General features: G+C 37.4%; 1 protein-coding gene, 1 long non-coding RNA gene and 2 other non-coding genes across 5 annotated transcripts; 2 read left to right on the forward strand and 2 right to left on the reverse strand.

The window, feature by feature from the left end:
• Nucleotides 1-3,650: 3,650 nt before the first annotated feature.
• On the reverse strand, nt 3,651-3,731 carry TRNAL-AAG (transfer RNA leucine (anticodon AAG)). The gene has a single exon. It is a non-coding gene; the product is annotated as a tRNA-Leu (tRNA).
• A 3,568-nt stretch (nt 3,732-7,299) lies between these two features.
• LOC126783857 (uncharacterized) lies at nt 7,300-10,456 on the forward strand. Of its 2 annotated transcripts, XR_007670898.1 has the most exons (4): nt 7,300-9,052; nt 9,369-9,512; nt 9,590-9,695; nt 9,816-10,456. It is a non-coding gene; the product is annotated as an uncharacterized LOC126783857 (long non-coding RNA). The 2 variants fall into 2 exon arrangements; XR_007670897.1 differs by having other exon boundaries at nt 9,369-9,695.
• A 403-nt stretch (nt 10,457-10,859) lies between these two features.
• TRNAL-AAG (transfer RNA leucine (anticodon AAG)) lies at nt 10,860-10,940 on the reverse strand. The gene has a single exon. It is a non-coding gene; the product is annotated as a tRNA-Leu (tRNA).
• A 5,164-nt stretch (nt 10,941-16,104) lies between these two features.
• Nucleotides 16,105-16,734, forward strand: LOC126784532 (classical arabinogalactan protein 26-like). The gene has a single exon (XM_050509997.1). It carries the CDS (start codon nt 16,205-16,207, stop codon nt 16,613-16,615), a length of 411 nt encoding a protein of 136 aa, XP_050365954.1. The 5' UTR covers nt 16,105-16,204; the 3' UTR covers nt 16,616-16,734.
• The last annotated feature ends 50 nt before the right edge of the window (nt 16,735-16,784 follow it).

The raw sequence follows: 16,784 nt of genomic DNA on the forward strand, positions 1-16,784 counted from the left end.
GAATTACTATTCAACCATTGTGTGTGTCTTAGCCTAAGTAGGTTTCCTGTTAGAAATAGATTCGCATCTCTGTAATAGATTAGAACTCCGAATCCTACGAGATTGTGGTTATGTAATGTCTTTATATAAGTCATATTATCAATCAATAAACAGTTACGTTATGTTCAATTACATCGTTATTATTCTCATTTCGTTCCTCCTCCAACAATGTGTACATATAAAAATATATATATATACACAATACACTATATTTGAATGGGTGGGTATGTTGAATATATAATTCAAAGTATGGTTAAGTATGTAGAAAAAAGATGTAAATAAATAATTTGATTAAAAAATAATCCTCCTTTAAAGAATATTTTTATTTGTTTTTAAGAAAAATATAAATAGAAAATGACAACAATACCCCTCATGTGCATGACATGTGACACAAAATTGGATAGAAATAGTTAAATTTAATAGATGGGGTGCAAATCATTAATTTTTACCAATTTTATGAGGTAAATTGACTCAAATACAAATTCGGGGTGCAAATTGACAATTTCAACCAAATTTAAGGTGTATTTTGACAATTTTACCTATTATATATAATACAGTCACACACTCACACCCGGCAATTGTATATATTAATTAACAATAATTGGTTTCAGTTTATGTATGACAGATCGATGTACTCTTTCTGCATAAATAAGACATGTTCTTTACCTACGTACCCATGCTATTCTTCGTGGAGAAAAAAGAGTACACGTCAATATGTTCAACTAATTCAAAGAAAAAATTATTGTGCTCGGGAGCATATTATACGTCCGAAAATTCCGAGGCCGGCATTATATTATATATATATATATATATTAATTCAACTATCAATTGTCTAAAGAAAAATGAAAAACGACCGTGACACCAGCGATAATAAATGAGCCAGTGGCTATTATTGTACGTGGTAACACCAAGTAAGCACATCAAAATTTTCTTAATTTGTACAGTACATGCGCGATACTCTGCTAACAAATCTAATTTCCTTAAATAATAGAGTTGGCTATTTTTTAATATATGTTGGAGAGGAGAGATCCCACATCTAAGAAGTGATAAAGAAAATAAAATTTATAAGTGGGTGGATAATAACGAATTGTACTAAGGCATTTTGTGATTAAAACTCAACACTTGTGATGTGGCTAAGTTGGAACAATATCGGTACAGTTGGTCCATGAGCCACACTTGTCGCTGTTTAACATGGTATCAGAGCGAGTCTCTCTCCAGTCGCGCCTCTAATTTGTCGTGGGCCCGAGTTGAGTGTCATTTTGTCATGGGCCCAAGATAGGTGTCATTATCATACCATCGGAGAGTTTCCGATTGGATGGTTCACCAAGTGTCGTTGGTTACTGGACCTTGGTTTATTTCGTCCCAGTATGTGGGATGTTAATCTGTCACATGCATACCTAAAAATTAGGTTGCACGTGAGGGGGTGTGTTGGAGAGGAGATATCTCACATCTAAGAAGTGACAGAGAAAATAAAGCTTATAAGTGGGTGGATCATAACCAATTGTACTGATGCCTTTTGTGATTAAAACTCAACACCTGTGAGGTGGTTAAATTAAGACAATATCGGTACAGTTGGTCCATGAACCACACTCGTCACTGTTTAAAAATATATATTTTTTCTCTCGATCGATGACAAGTTTGCTAAAAACTTGTGATTTGCATGTTAATATAAATCTTCATCCATGTTAAGCTATTCTTTGACCCTCGATCAATGGAAAGTATTGAGGCGTCTTGATAAATTATAGATATAAGATATGTATAGTTAGTTCAAATTCATTTGGAAGGTGTACGTGTTGATTTGGAATTCCTGTTATTGATTATCAGCATCATGCTTTGATTCCTTTAAAATCTCAATGTGTTCTGTGTATACATACATATATTTCAATTATTTATAAACTGTATGTGACTATGTGCATGATCGAGTGAATCCGCCGGCGCCAAAGTCAACGGTGGCATGTCTCCATATATTGTCTTCACTCTTCACTACTTCAACACGACATTTCAACGGGGTAAACTGGAATAGGTTTCCATTATCCTCACCGCAGTAGTTTACTAGTTTGCTCACTTGTAATCTTGTATCAGTTGTAGCTAGATAGCTCGTTAGTCACTTTCGGTCCCTTAAATTCCAGCTACTCATTCTGAGACTCGATCAATTGACTTCATATTTCCCTTACCAAAATAACTTCTCGTTAATTAAGAATGATAGTTCTAATTTATTCAAAAAGAATGATAAGTCTAATTAATAAGGATCGATTGCTCATTGGGACTTCCCTTCTAAATTTTAGGCTAAAGATATTATAATAATATAATATATATTACACTAGCACATGTTGTTGACGTGCTCTAAGTCTTTACCAAGAGTACCGTGCATACCTGAGAAGAAGAAAAATAAAAAGTACTACATCCATAGAAAATTCGATGCTGCAGCGCTGTATGCGTGGAGCGGCCCTAATTTATCGTACATACACTTCACATATCATACGTGTATTTCAAGACACCCTCTATCCACCGTTTGATTCAGTATGTAAGATATGCAGCGCTGCACAGTACCCAAACCCCCACATGCATGATTGACTGTAAAATATGCGAGTTCTTCTACGTAGTGCATCACTGTGCATGTAGCCATGTAGGGCTTATCTTATATATATGTAATATGTTTATGAACACTAATTTTCTCAATATCTAGTGTGGCCTAATTGATTTTTATGTGGACGTACACTTCAAGGAGCGGCAAATGCTCCGGTGAATATCAATGATGAATTAACTACTCAAACCAGATGTATATCACTATATCGAAGCTTGCATTCGCAGACTTAACGAAAGCAAAGTTGGTGCTCACATGGATGGCAACGTCGACTGTTGTTGCAAGAATCCATGTCATGATTATAAGCATCGCACTCATCCTCTACCTACCTCTAAAGGAAGAGATCGATCAGATACAATTCGATCTGATATATATATATACTAATTTATGTGTGTATGGAATAAATTGATCATCAGGGGAGCCATATCAGAATATCAGATCGAATTGTGTTTGATCGCTACGTCGTTATTCAGACACCTCTCTGAAAGCCTGTAAACCAATTAGTATATCTATCTTATAATCGTGTTCTTTATTTGTTTTACTTACTCTTACTCGATCTAAAGTATAATTGCGACCAAGTAATGTAGTAATTTTGAGTATCTTCAAAGTCTGATGAATACATGAAATTATGGACCACGATTGTATTAATAGATCAAGCATACAGTACGTTACGCTAAATATATGCATAAATCATGGACCACGACTATAATTATCTAATTAAATATGCATCTAAACCCTCTGGTTGATCTTTGAATCATCCTCAACAGAGTTAATATACATGTACAACTGGGGAGAGGTTTTCTATGGTTCTACGAAGTTTCTCCATGGTGTGTTTGAAAAGCTTATACATATATTACTGTTGACTTTAAAACTAAGCTTAATTATGCAGATCATTGTCATATATAAAATCATCATGGATGTTGAAGATTTCTATGTATTTCGTGTCTGATTAGTAAAAAGAAATGCCATGTTGAAGATTGAAATACAGTTTGTCTGATAAGTAATAAGAAAATATGAAAAAACAAATTGTTGACAGTGGGATTTGAACCCACGCCCTTTCGGACCAGAACCTTAATCTGGCGCCTTAGACCAACTCGGCCATATCAACGTTATTGTGAACCCATGGAGGATTATTAAATTGCTACTAAATATATATTATATTTGTTAAAGTTTGTTGGGGTTGTACAGTGATCCAGGGTTTGTGTGCGACTGATTACATAATTAGTGCTAAGCCTGATAACATACTGAAGTTTGTTAGGGTTTATCGGGTCCTTGAGAAAACTTTGTAGATCTTAGCAAGCAAGCAGTATTGAAGAGGCAATGTCATGTTCTACTGGAAGTTGTTGGCCATGGCTTCCAAGCAACCCTCTGAATTTGATTCTAGATAAAGTGGTACCAAGCACCGATTATATTCGCTTTGGTGCAGTTTGCAAGCACTGGAAATCTGCCGCATATCATGAGAAGCGCTGGAATTCTAGCAGCACCTTCGCAAATTATGTCATAGCAAGATGCAGCTCCCAATGTTGTTGATTTCGTACAAAGAGGCCTTCACCTTGTATAGTGTGGAACATGTCCTGATATGCAAGAGTAGCTTCGAGTTGAAACTGAGGGATCTGGCGAGCTATCCCAAAATGAGGTGCTTTGGTTCTTCCCTGGATGGTTGATTTATGGGCCTCGTGGTTGGATGACTAAACAGGTCGATTTCACAGTACTCCTCTTAAACCCTTTCACCGGAGAAAACATTAACCTGGAACGATATTGGAACAACACATATCACCACTTCTTGAGTTTTCCTTTATTGAGAAGGTTGTATTATCTGCTGACCCTCGTTTGTATCCTAATAATTTTGAAGCTCTGGTTCTATCTAAGTATCGTTTTGCAGGTTCTAATCTGGCCCTTTTTAAGTCAAGGGAGGATTGTTGGAGTCACATACTTTGTGGTGAGAAGTGAGAACATTAGTGATCTAATTTATCTAGAGGTCGATATCTAGGTGTTATTAGAGAAGCTAAGATCTTTTCAATTAATTTTGGTAGCCAAACAACTCGACGCTAGACACAGAATTTGGTTCTCTTACTCCACCCCAATATGCTACAATTACCTTTGGAGAATCATCAGGGGGCGTTCTATTATTGTTTTTCTGTAGAGTTACTGATCGTTTGAGGATCTTTAAGCTGATATTTGAGAGTGAGGATAGACTCAAATGTGTAGAGATTTCAGAAAATATTGGGAATGACGCTTTGTTTTCAGGTCGCAATCAAACTTTGTGCTTGTCTGTCTTAGATTATCCGAAGTGTCATCCAAATTCCATATACATCAACAATCGTGTCCTCAGATTAGAAGACAACGAAGAGGGAGTACGACACTGCAGCTCTGAAATATTGCAAGACGACATGCAAAAACCAATCTGGATTACCCCCACTGTTGTGTGGAAATTGTTTTGTTGTGATTCCTTCTTCCTGTTTCCGTGATTGAGAATACGTTAGGGTTTTGGTTCACTTTGATATCAACTTGAATTGTAATTCTATTTCGGCTCCTCAGGTTGGAATTCACTTTTATATGTGTAGTCTGTGTTCAGAATGTTGATCATGCTTCCAATGTTTATAGAATGTCTAATTAATTCTCACGTACGTTCGTACGTCTGGACTAGGAAAATTTGCATGTTTTGGCATGATGTGTGCGTAACTGTGTATATGCTTGATTTATTAGGACTATATGTAGTTAAAATTTCAAACTAAAGCAGTTTTGAGTTCAGTACTAACAACATCATTCGTACAAATTAAGAACGGTTTTGTTTAAAAAGCTGAACAATACTATGTTAGATGGAGTACGTTATAATACCTTCTCCGGAACTCCGGATTATAGCTAGGCTGCTTGAGTAATTTCCAGGTTTAATTTCCTGCCCCGGGAAATTAAGGCCATCTCCTGCTGTGCGATAAGTCAGCTCCTGTTCTAATATTAATATGTAGTTCGATCTCCTCTTCATCTTTATGTTATGGTATAGTATATAATATATCCATATTATGATGATTGTTCATGTATAGCGCTGATATACCTCATCTTCTTTTTGATTGGAGATGTTAGGTTCATTAGTACTTCATGTAGAGCTAGAAACCTGCGGTTTCTCACATCAGTCACATGCACTGCTCTGTCTGCTCAGTTGATATATATTTGTGCGGCAACATGTAAAACCAGGATTGCTGAAACTTACCATTTCCTTTTCAACTAATTCAATTGAAAGAAAAATTCCTCCGAGTAAGTCGGAGTGAGGTCTCTGAGGGATTTGCGAAACCTTGACCGCCGCGCGCCTAAGGTTTGTCGATCTGGCATCGCCGATCAGTGTCTCAGGTTTCTGGGATTCTTCTTGGCTACCTAATCATGAACGTACTTGTCTGAAATTGTTGCGGCATCGTGAATCGACGAACTCTTCATGCGTTGAAGATGATGATACAGAAGCACCAGGTCTACTTGGTATTCTTGATGGAGACAAAGTGCAATGCACGAAAACCTATGTAGCACGGACACAGACACGGCGCAACACGGCAAATTTAAAAAACTTATATTCCGACACAGCGTCGACATGGCAATTTACATATAATTAAATATATTAATTAATTCATAAAATAAATATATAATATATGAAATAATGTCAAATTAAATAATCAAGTTCATTTCATTTCATAACAATTCAAAATAAATAAATCTAAAGAAAGAAGAAAGGGAAAACGATGGAGTTGAAACAAAACTTTGGTTATTTCTATTTTGTTTCTCTGTTTTTTTATCTAAAATGATGACGTGGCGTGTCGGTCAAAGTGTCGGAAAAGTCAACATTACTGACACACCATGTGGCATGTCGGAGAAGTGTCGGGGAGTGTCATACACTTCGACACTTCGGCCTTAGAAGTGTCAGTGCTACATAAACGACAACACAAATCCCTCCAGCGAGCTCTTAGGATGGCTCATATGAAGAAGTTCGATCGAGTAGAGAGAGAGAGCAGGCGGCCTTGCTTTGCTCTGGAACGACTATGTTCAAGTAAATATCCGAGATACTCAGTACTACTATATTAAATATATAAAAATATCATATCATAATACTATATTTTTAAAAAAATTGAACATTAATACAATATCAAATAGGTTGTTATCACAATCTGATTATCATTCTTTCTATTTCCTAACATAACATATATAAACAATTATAATCAAAGAGTCAGTTACTTAGCCATGTATATGAAGCTCCAAATTATAGGCAAATAGATTCAAAGATGAAATTGACATGGACGAACAAAGATCATATCTTTATGAAGATTTTTTTCTATTTCTTTCTTTCTCTTTCCCTCTTACTGACAAACTTCTTCTTCTTCTTCATCTCTTTTTCTCTGTCTCTTTCTCTCTAATTAACTTTCTTCTTCTTCTTCTTCTTCAGTTCTTTTTATAATGGATCCTATGTTGCCTCAGCAGCACAGTTTATTGGCCTTGAGAGAGAGAGAGAGAGAGAGAGAGAGCACGATCATTTCTTGGCATTTGTTAACAAATATATAACCACAAACACAAAAGCTTAAACCACCGAAAACTTTCCAACACTTTTTGAAAGAAGAAAAAAAGAACAACCTTTCCAAAGCTTTCCAAAACTTTTCATAATTCATCCCACTCAAAATTGCACCAGGCTACCATTCACACCAACTCCTTCAGTCAAAAGCACACTTATATTAGAAAAAATTTGGAGCCCCTTTAATTTGGAGGCCCCAGGCGCAGACCTCCTTCGCCTTGCCCCAGGGCCGGCCCTGAGGACCGGAGAATGAAGTTTGGTGGTTCACGGACTTCTATGGTCACCCAGAGACGGGGCAGCGCCATCAATCTTGGGATATGTTGCGGTCCTTGCGCGGTAGACGTGATGATAGGTGGGTAGTAGCAGGCGATTTCAATGAGCTCCTCAATCTCAATGAGAAAACTAGGGGGAGAGGTTGCGGTATGTGGCTTAAATGACTACTTTCCGTGAGACTTTGACGGATTGTAGTTTGGTGGATATGGGTGCAGTTAGGGGTTGGTTCACCTGGAGCGATAACAACACAAAAGTGAGATTGGATAGAGGTACATGTACTGATCCTTGGTTACGAGAGTTTGCTTTCTCTCGTGTGATTGCTCTCCCTCCCAGCCGCTCAAACCACGTTCCCCTATTAGTGGAGGTTCAGAGAGAGATGCCAGATATGGAACATAACTGGTGCAAGTTTCGGTTTGAAGAGATGTGGGTGACAAATGATTCTTTCAAGGCAACGTTCGAACAAAGTTGGGCTTTGCCGCAACAGGGTAGTCTGATGGTGCTTTGTGTCGGAAAATCAAAGATACGGGTAACCATCTACTCAATTGGGATATGACGTTATTCCATGGTAGGAGACTTGAGATTGAGGTTGTTCGAAAGGAGTTGAATGTGCTACTCTAACGTCATTTTGATGCAGCACATTAATTTGAGAAAGCTCGGTTGTCCGAAAGGTTGAATCCATTTATGTCTATTGATGAAACTTTTTGAGGCAACGATCAAGAGCTATTTGGATGAAGGAAGGTGATAGGAACTCTAAGTTCTTTCATCAACACGTTTCAAATAGGCGGAAGATGAACAAACTGAAAGGTTTATTTGATTCAGAGGGGTAGTGGAATGACTCTCCTAAAGGTATTGAGAATGTTGTTATTCATTACTTTCAGAATTTATTCACCCAGCAGGCATCGAATATTGCAGCTCAAGATCGTGTTCTTGAGACTATTAGTCTGCGTGTTACGGATAGTATGAATCAAGGGTTGGTGGCATTATTGTATACTAAAGAAGAGGTTTGTGAGGCTTTCTTTCAAATGCATTCCTCCAAATCCACTGGCCCGGATGATATGTCCCCTTATTTTTTCCAGAAATATGGGATTTAGTTGGTGATAAAGTAAGCTCTGCTATTATTTCTTTTCTTACTTATAAAGAAATGCCGCATGATCTAAATTTTATAAATGTGCTGCTCATTCCGAAAGTGAAGGAAGTTCAATATATGACTCAGTTGCATCCTATTTCTCTCTGTAATATGGTGTAAAAGATAGCTTTGAAGGTTCTTGCTAATAGACTTAAAGTGTTTCTATCTGATATTGTTTCTCCGGAGCAAAGTGCTTTTGTTCTTGGTAGACTTATTGGTGATAATACTTTAGTTGTTTTTGAACTTGCTCATTATATGCATATTTTACAAAGGGGTCAGGAAGGTTTTTTGGCTCTTAAACTAGATATCAATAAAGCTTATGACAGGTTGGAGTGGGGTTTCCTACAAAAAATTATGTTAAAGCTTGGGTTTGATGCAGCATGGGTGGATTTGATTATGCACTGTTTGTCGACGGTGATATACTTTTTCCTGATCAACGGCAAGGCTAAAGACTTTTTTACTCCTCAACGTGACTTGAGGCAAGGTGACCCTATTTCTCCATATCTTTTCTTGTTATGTGTGAAGGCCTTTCTGGTTTGATTTATAATTCTATGCGGTTTGGTGAGTGGCACGGTTTGAGAATCTATGATTGGACCTACAGTAAGTCATTTATTATTTGCAGATGATAGTATTTGTATGCACGAGCTACACTACAGGATTGTGTCTTGATTAAAGATATTATGAAATTATATGGGGAAGCTTCTGGACAACAGATTAATCTCTAGAGGAGTAATGTGGTTTTCAGTGAGAATGTCTCTCAATGTAACCGTGGACTTTTTGCTGCTTGTTTGGGAGTGCAGGTTGCGGAGAAACATGACAAATACTTGGGTGTTCCTACTCACGTCAGACGGTTCAACAATGATACTTTTACTTATATCAAAGATAAGTTGGCTAAGAAGCTCACTGGTTGGAGATCTAAGTTGTTGAGTGCGGCAGGCCGAGAGGTATTAATTAAGGTAATGGCTCAACTATGTCTTTGTATACGATGAATAACTATCTTCTCTCTCAACATTTGATTCAGGAGCTTCATCAGTTATGTGCCAAATTATGGTGGGGAGGAATATATGAGAAAAGAGGAATGCATTGGAGAGCCTGGGATGCTATCTATAAATCGAAGGATGGAGGTGGTATGGACTTTAGTTTACTTTCAATCTTGCCATACTTGCTAAACAGGGTTGGAGGATCATTCAAAAGCCAGAGGCATTGCCAAGCCGACTTCTTAAGGCTATTTATTTTCCAAATGATAGGTTTTGGGAATCTGAACTTGGTGATGCTCTTTCGTATGCATGGAGGAGTATTATTGCTGGGCGAGATATTTTACATTAGGGTATTCGTAGATAGATCGAAGATGGTCTTTCTACTAGTACCTGGGAGGATCCTTGGTTGGAAGGGGTAGATATGGCACAGTATAGGACCCCTCGGGTTCAGAGGGTTTCTGAGTTATTTTCTCAGCCTAGGGTGTGTAATTCAAAGCTATTGACGGAGTTATTTCCATTACGACTTGTCAACCAGATTCTTGCTCTTCATGTTAGTGTTCGGTCTTATTCAGATCGGTGGATTTAGGGTGCTGATAGGAATGGTCAGCTTAAGTTGAATGTTGATGTTGCGTTTCAACTTTCTAATGGTACTTCTGGTTTGGGAGGTGCTTTATTTGATCATTGTGAACATTGTTTAGGAGTTTTCACGTCTTATAGGGGTCATACCGAGTCTCTTTTACATGTTGAGCTTCTTGCAGTTATGGAGGGTTTAAAGTTTGCTAAACAATATGCCTTTACTTCTCTGATTTTTGAATTTGATTGTCAGGTTCTGGTGGATGTAGTTTAGAAATGTACGTTAGATCACTCAGGGTTTGGTTATCTTATTGAGGATCTTCGTTGGAGTATGCGCTTAGCTAGTGGAGCGTCTTTATCTCATGTTAGACGGTCAACTAATATTGTAGCTCATTCTTTACCTAAATTAGCTTTACTTTCAAAATCCAGTTTGGTTTATTCTAATGTAATTCCTCCAAGTGTGGAGGAGATTATAACCTGTGACTGTAATGATCTCTGATCAATGAAGTCCTCCTAAAAAAAAGATTGCTGAAACTTGCTGGTGTATGGATGGACAACAATGTTTCACCACGATATAGGGCATCATACTTAATTGTATCAAATTGAATTATGTAGGTGTCGCCGGAGAAGAGAGTTCAATTCAGATTTTTGCAAGCAGCTATAAGTTGGGTTTATGGAGGCAATTGAAGGAGAAATTAAAAAACAAAAAACAAAAGGAAAACTGAAATTGTCCAAAATCAATGTTGACAGTGGGATTTGAACCCACGCCCTTTCGGACCAGAACCTTAATCTGGCGCCTTAGACCAACTCGGCCATATCAACATTGTTGCTTGAGTGTCACATTTATTACACTATGAATGGTCTTTGGTATAGTTTTGGACGAAAAAGTTTGCAGTTTGATGCCTTGGCCGATATCAATGTATCATTATGAATTTGCAATAAATTATTATGCGCGGTTCAACTATGAATAACTAACTAATTTGCAATTTGTACTGATATGGTGAAACGTACACTGAGAAAAAATAGCTGGCTAACCGTGTGTATATATATATACACATATGGCTTCTCATAAAAACGTTCATTTCCACTAACTTAATTATAAAACAGTCGACCATTGTTTCAAAATTAGAAAATAGTAAGTTTTCTTTATATATTCTTGCCGATAAATTTAGTGAAAATTACAAATTGTGCCATGGAATAAAATGCAGCCAAGCTCTTAGACCCAACCGTACTCTTGCTTATACGACCTCACCACATCGCTCCCAAACCATGGACAACATGCTTTACGGGCTGTGATCGACTCCGGTGGGAAGGACAAGTGTTAGAAAAATGGTTAATAAATCACTTAAAATCAAATTATAATTGATTAATTTAATTAAGTTAAACTTATAATTAATCAAAGATGAACATAGATTTGAGTTCTCCATAATGAGGGCTACAAGATCATATGTTTATTTATGTAATTTGGTTTGTGGGTGAATAAGAAATTGTCACTCAAAGATGGCTACTTAGAATGAGGGGGTAATTTGGTTTGTGGGTGAATAAGAAATTGTCACTCAAAGATAGCTACTTAGAATGAGGGGAAAGTGTTTGTCCCACATTGGAAAAGAGAAGTGTTGAAAAGACTTTATATAGAATCCATTGTGTATGGATTGTAAAGTGTGTAAGCCCCCTTATATCCACTCGCGCACGCGCAGGAGGGGTGCAAATCCCAGGTCACAAGAGAAACTCGTGTATGCCCGTGCGACCTGCGGACACGAATGCAACACCGAATTGAGGGTCGGAAAGCAGATTCTTTTTGCATTTCCGAAAACTCAGTTTTGACTTTTCAAATTCTCTTGACTGTTCAAATTCTTCTTTTGTAACAACTGTGTTATTGTGTGTTATGGAGAATTATAACAGAATTGAAATCAGTGCTTGTAACATATGTAACTCATATATGTTATGATCTTTTGATTTCTATAACAGTCATCTTATTCATTGCTGATTGTAAATCCTCACTGTATAAATAGCCACCATCCTATCTTTGTAATTCATCCATTCGAAACACAATCCTCTCCCACTCTTAAAGTTCTTAGCTTTTCTATGGTGATAGAAAGAGGTACCTTTCGAGTTCGTTGAAAGTTCTAGTTAGTAGTGCAACTTACTAGAATTGTTTAGTCGTTATATCTTGGGAGACAAGCGTCAAGCATCCTTGCACCGGTAGAGGAGGCGTAAACGTCTTAAGGACAGTGTGGTATCACACACGTCTCGACTAGTTCTTCCATCACCAATCGTTCGGTATTTTGGTTGAATTTCTTTTCGTGTTCTTCATTTCTGATTTATAATTATTTATAATTCAGCTTATTAAATTATATATGCAATATATCACTGTTTTTTCTAACAACAAGTTCTAAGAAGCGGGACTTGAGGTGGGTGGGGAGGACGACTCCGTCGTGAGGGACTGAAGGAGGAGCAATTGAAGGCGGCGAGCTGTCTTGCCTTTCTTTCTCAGCGGAGTCACGACACTTGGAAAGGGGCGGTCGACGTCGGAGGGGTGTTGAGAGAGTCGAGTCGATGTCGAAGCTGCTTCACGACCAGATTCACCTGTACCGGGACGGGAATCTGACCCATCAACGAAGACCCTTCTTCAAACTCTTCTTTCTTCACCACTACCGGAAATTTTTGGCTAGAAACTGAGGGGTTAGGTTCTTCAATTATGGCCGGAAATTAGATTCCCCCTTTCGATTCGATTATGAGGGTTTTGCTTTCTGGAAACAAAAATAGTTTGGTCAAGTTTTGTGCTCTGTGGAATTTGATACTTTTTATGAGAGAATTTGGGAGTTTTGAAGTAGAGAGAGGTGACTGATTGGAGCTAAAGACAGTCTTTGGTCTTGTTCTACGTGCTCAGAGTTGAAGATGATTTGTGAGTTGTTGTTGAGCTTTGGTACGGAAGAGTTAAATTTGTTTTTTAAGACCGCTCAAATCTCACATGTCACGTAATAAACTTATTGTGACTACTAGTGTGGAAGGTTGTATAACTATCAGTTTATCCATCACATTACCCGTCACAAGTACATGTGTAATTTACATGTCACACTATGCGTCACACTATTTGTCACACTACTTGTCATATAACAATGTTTGTGCGACTGGTGGTGTGATTGGTAGTGTGACTGATAGTGTAGCTGACGAATTATTTGTGTATATAAAAATATTTGTGCGACTGGTGGTGTGATTGGTAGTGTGACTAATAGTGTAGCTGACAAATTATTTGTGTGATTGTTAGTGACTGTGTGACTGATGGTGTTTTGTACAATAACATCAGTGTCGATATTTAGATTGTATTAGTTGATTTGAGAAATTTAAGATCACATAACAACATACAAATGTTCTTTAATTATACTCATTATTTTCTTCTTTTTCTTCTTCTTCTTTTTCACATTTTTTTTGTCACAACATAGTCACAAGTGCAGTTTAGTATCAGATACATGGATAGTCACACTACCAGATACAATGACAGTCACAATGTCGATATTGTAAAAACTAGTGTGACTATTGGTGTTATTGGTGGTGTGACTGCAAGTGTGACCGCATGTGTGACATGCCAAGAGAAATTTGTAAATCTGCAAAATTATGTTTAAATTCAAAGGAGATTGATATGAATGTGCTCAGAATCAAGAGAATTAATAAATTAAGGAACATTGGGCTTCGGTTTCACCGGAAAAGCGTGGAGCACCACCATGGACGGTGACAACCCCTTGTGAGGGTTTATAAGCCGTGTACATTGGTCGGTTCAGAGTGGGTATGGTATCAAATGAAAAAGAAAAAAGAGATATTTCCAACAGTACTAATTACGCTCAAATCCATCGCTGGATGACAAAGTTATGACCGAAATTATAATAAGAAGAAAAAAGATGAAGATAAATAGTATGAGAGGGCAAAACAGTTAGAAAAATTAAAAGAAGTTACTATTTTCTAATTTTGTTGAAAACTTGTTAACTTTTTCTAATTTCTATTTAAATAAGATGACTTCTTAGTTCTAAATATGGACACGGAGGCATGTAGAGTTGGCTTGCAACTTGGCATTCGTCAAGGTTAGTCGAATATTGACATTGAGAGCGATTCAGCCATTCTAATTGCTGCTCTTACCAGGGAGACAGTGGACTATTCAGAGGTAACTCAGGTTATTGATGATTGTAAAAGCTTTCTTCAGGCTTTTCATTATGTTAGGATTAGACATATTTACCGTGAAGCAAATGGTGTTGCGGATAGATTAGCTCACCTTACTTGTGTGTCTTATTATGATGATGTTTGGTTAAGGGAGACTCCTGCTATCATTCAGAATGTAATTTACGAGGATATGATGCGTAGTTATAATGTAGCACGGGGTTCAGATATTATGTCCCCTTCCGTTGCAAAATTTATTTTTTATTTTAATAAATGAAACCGGACATGGAGATGAGCCTCCCATCTAAGTTAGGTTTCAAACCCCTTTTAAAAAAATGATCATCTTATAATTAGATTTTTTTCATTAAACTTTAATTTAAGTTGTCGTTCGGTACTAATATATATATATATATATATATACAGTCTCTATTCATAGTGAAGCTTCACTCTGAAATTACAGAGTGAATTTCCAATTTTGGCACACTTTTCGATCAAATTTTTTCACCATAAACGATTCAATATTTAGATATGTTATTCAAGATTATCTCTACAAAGTTTCATCCAGTTTGACAATGGTTTGAGCTTTCAAAATTGAGATTTACATGAACGGTTCACGTTGAACAGTTTTAATTCATTTATTGATTTAATCTAATTTCAATACCTTAACGATGTCCGAATTAGATGAAATTTTGTAGAGATGATCTTGAATAACATACCTAAATATTGAATCGTTTATGTTGAAAATATTTGACCGAAAAGTGTGCCAAAATTGGAACTTCACTCTGTAATTTCAGAGTGAAACTTCACTCTAGATAGGAACTATATATATATATTTTTTTTTTGCTAATCTACACCAGCAAGATCTTCTTGGTTATAGTAACAAAAGGCTCCGACCCAAAACCTATTCCTGCAGTCAGTTCTTAAGTCTTAAATTATGGAGCTATCCGTGCATGTGGCCTTCTCTTGACATTATTTCCCTCCCTTTAGAATGTGATGAACACTAAAATTATTCGCCTCACTATTACACAATGTGACCACAGAAGACCATGTTCCCACATGCATGCTCTACTAATCTCAAGTTCTAAACTCGTCTGCCCGTTCCAATATCCTTCCAAAACAACACAACCCATCATTCTACCCTACTCACCTTTCCTCACCACACCAATTTCACTACTGCCTACTGGATCAGCCACGGTTGCTCTAAGGATCTCAAAAGCAAAGCCACGCCCATCATCGGAATATTATAAACAAACCCAGAAAGTTTCAGAACCATCCCCAAGTGGATTCCACCTCTCATTCTCACTAGTGATCATTGTTTCATTATTAAGCTCCTGACCCCTTTCCAGTAAAGAAATGACTTCTCCTATGACTAACCTCATAATCAGCAATAACAAATCTGCTGCTTTCAGAAAGCTTACACCAGCAAAGTTTATAACTTTTTTGCTTCAATGACCTAAACACAAGTTTTTCACTGTTTCCTGTAAGTTATAAAGAGTGTAAAACTTACCCTTATGGCATTTTAGATTTTTAGCTATCACTAGACACCAACATAGTTTTTTAATGCATAGCTGCCAAGATTTAAAAGCTTCACGGGCCAAGTGCAGAAAACTTAAAGATATTAAGATGGAAAGGAAGATAGACACCTCATGTTCATGTTCATACAGAAGAAAGATCACAACACCAATCTTGTCACTTAGCAAAACATGTAGAGCTGTATTACCAACAGCAGGTGAAGGTTCCGTTTGTGGTTTGGCCCTTTCTCTTGTTTCTAGTCCCCACCAACCACTTTCTCATCACATTCACCCTTTTAAGCCTTACATACCTCTTCCCAACTCTTTACTCTATTTTCATTCCCTTTTCCTTTCCCCAAACTCAAGCACACATTTATTGAAGCTCTACTATTCTGAACTAGATTGATTACCATATCATCATTAATTATGGCTTCTTTTAGGTCCTTCATGGCAATGCTCATGTTCTTCATGGCTTATTCTTCTGGTTCTTCACTAGCTACTAAAATTTCCTCAATCTCTGCAGCACCTGCAGTTTTACCAGGTGCTCCAGCTCCACAATCTTCGTCTCCAACCTTATCACCAGACATTTCTCCTTTGTTCCCTTCACCTTCTGGTGTGCCACTTTCTCCGAGTGAGTCATCACTGCCCACAATCCCATCAAGTCCAAGCCCACCAAACCCTGAAGCTGTTGTTGCTGCTCCTGAACCAGAATTGGGTGCTTCACCATCTGGGGCTCCTATGCCAGTTTCTCATTCAGTTTCTGTCACTTCTTCAGCTCTGCCTCTACATGGATTTTTCTTACTTGGGTTTCTGGTTTTCTGTGTAATGCAGGTTTGAGAGATTGTTTTTGTAATTTTGGTGGAACTGAAAAAGCTTCAATTATTGTGTAATAGTAGTGGTTCCACTTTATGTCTGTAAACTATTCTGGTAGTATATAAAGTGCTGTAGTATGATGATAGGGTAAATGCAGTCATTGCAGAATGTCATTCTTCAGAAAAATAACGGC

This window comes from Argentina anserina, chromosome 2 (genome assembly GCF_933775445.1).
Source record: "Argentina anserina chromosome 2, drPotAnse1.1, whole genome shotgun sequence".
Taxonomy (NCBI): Eukaryota; Viridiplantae; Streptophyta; class Magnoliopsida; order Rosales; family Rosaceae; genus Argentina; species Argentina anserina.

Excerpts from the sequence above, each read along its gene's own strand:
- LOC126784532 (XM_050509997.1), top strand. The coding sequence starts at position 16,205 with ATGGCTTCTTTTAGGTCCTTCATGGCAATGCTCATGTTCTTCATGGCT.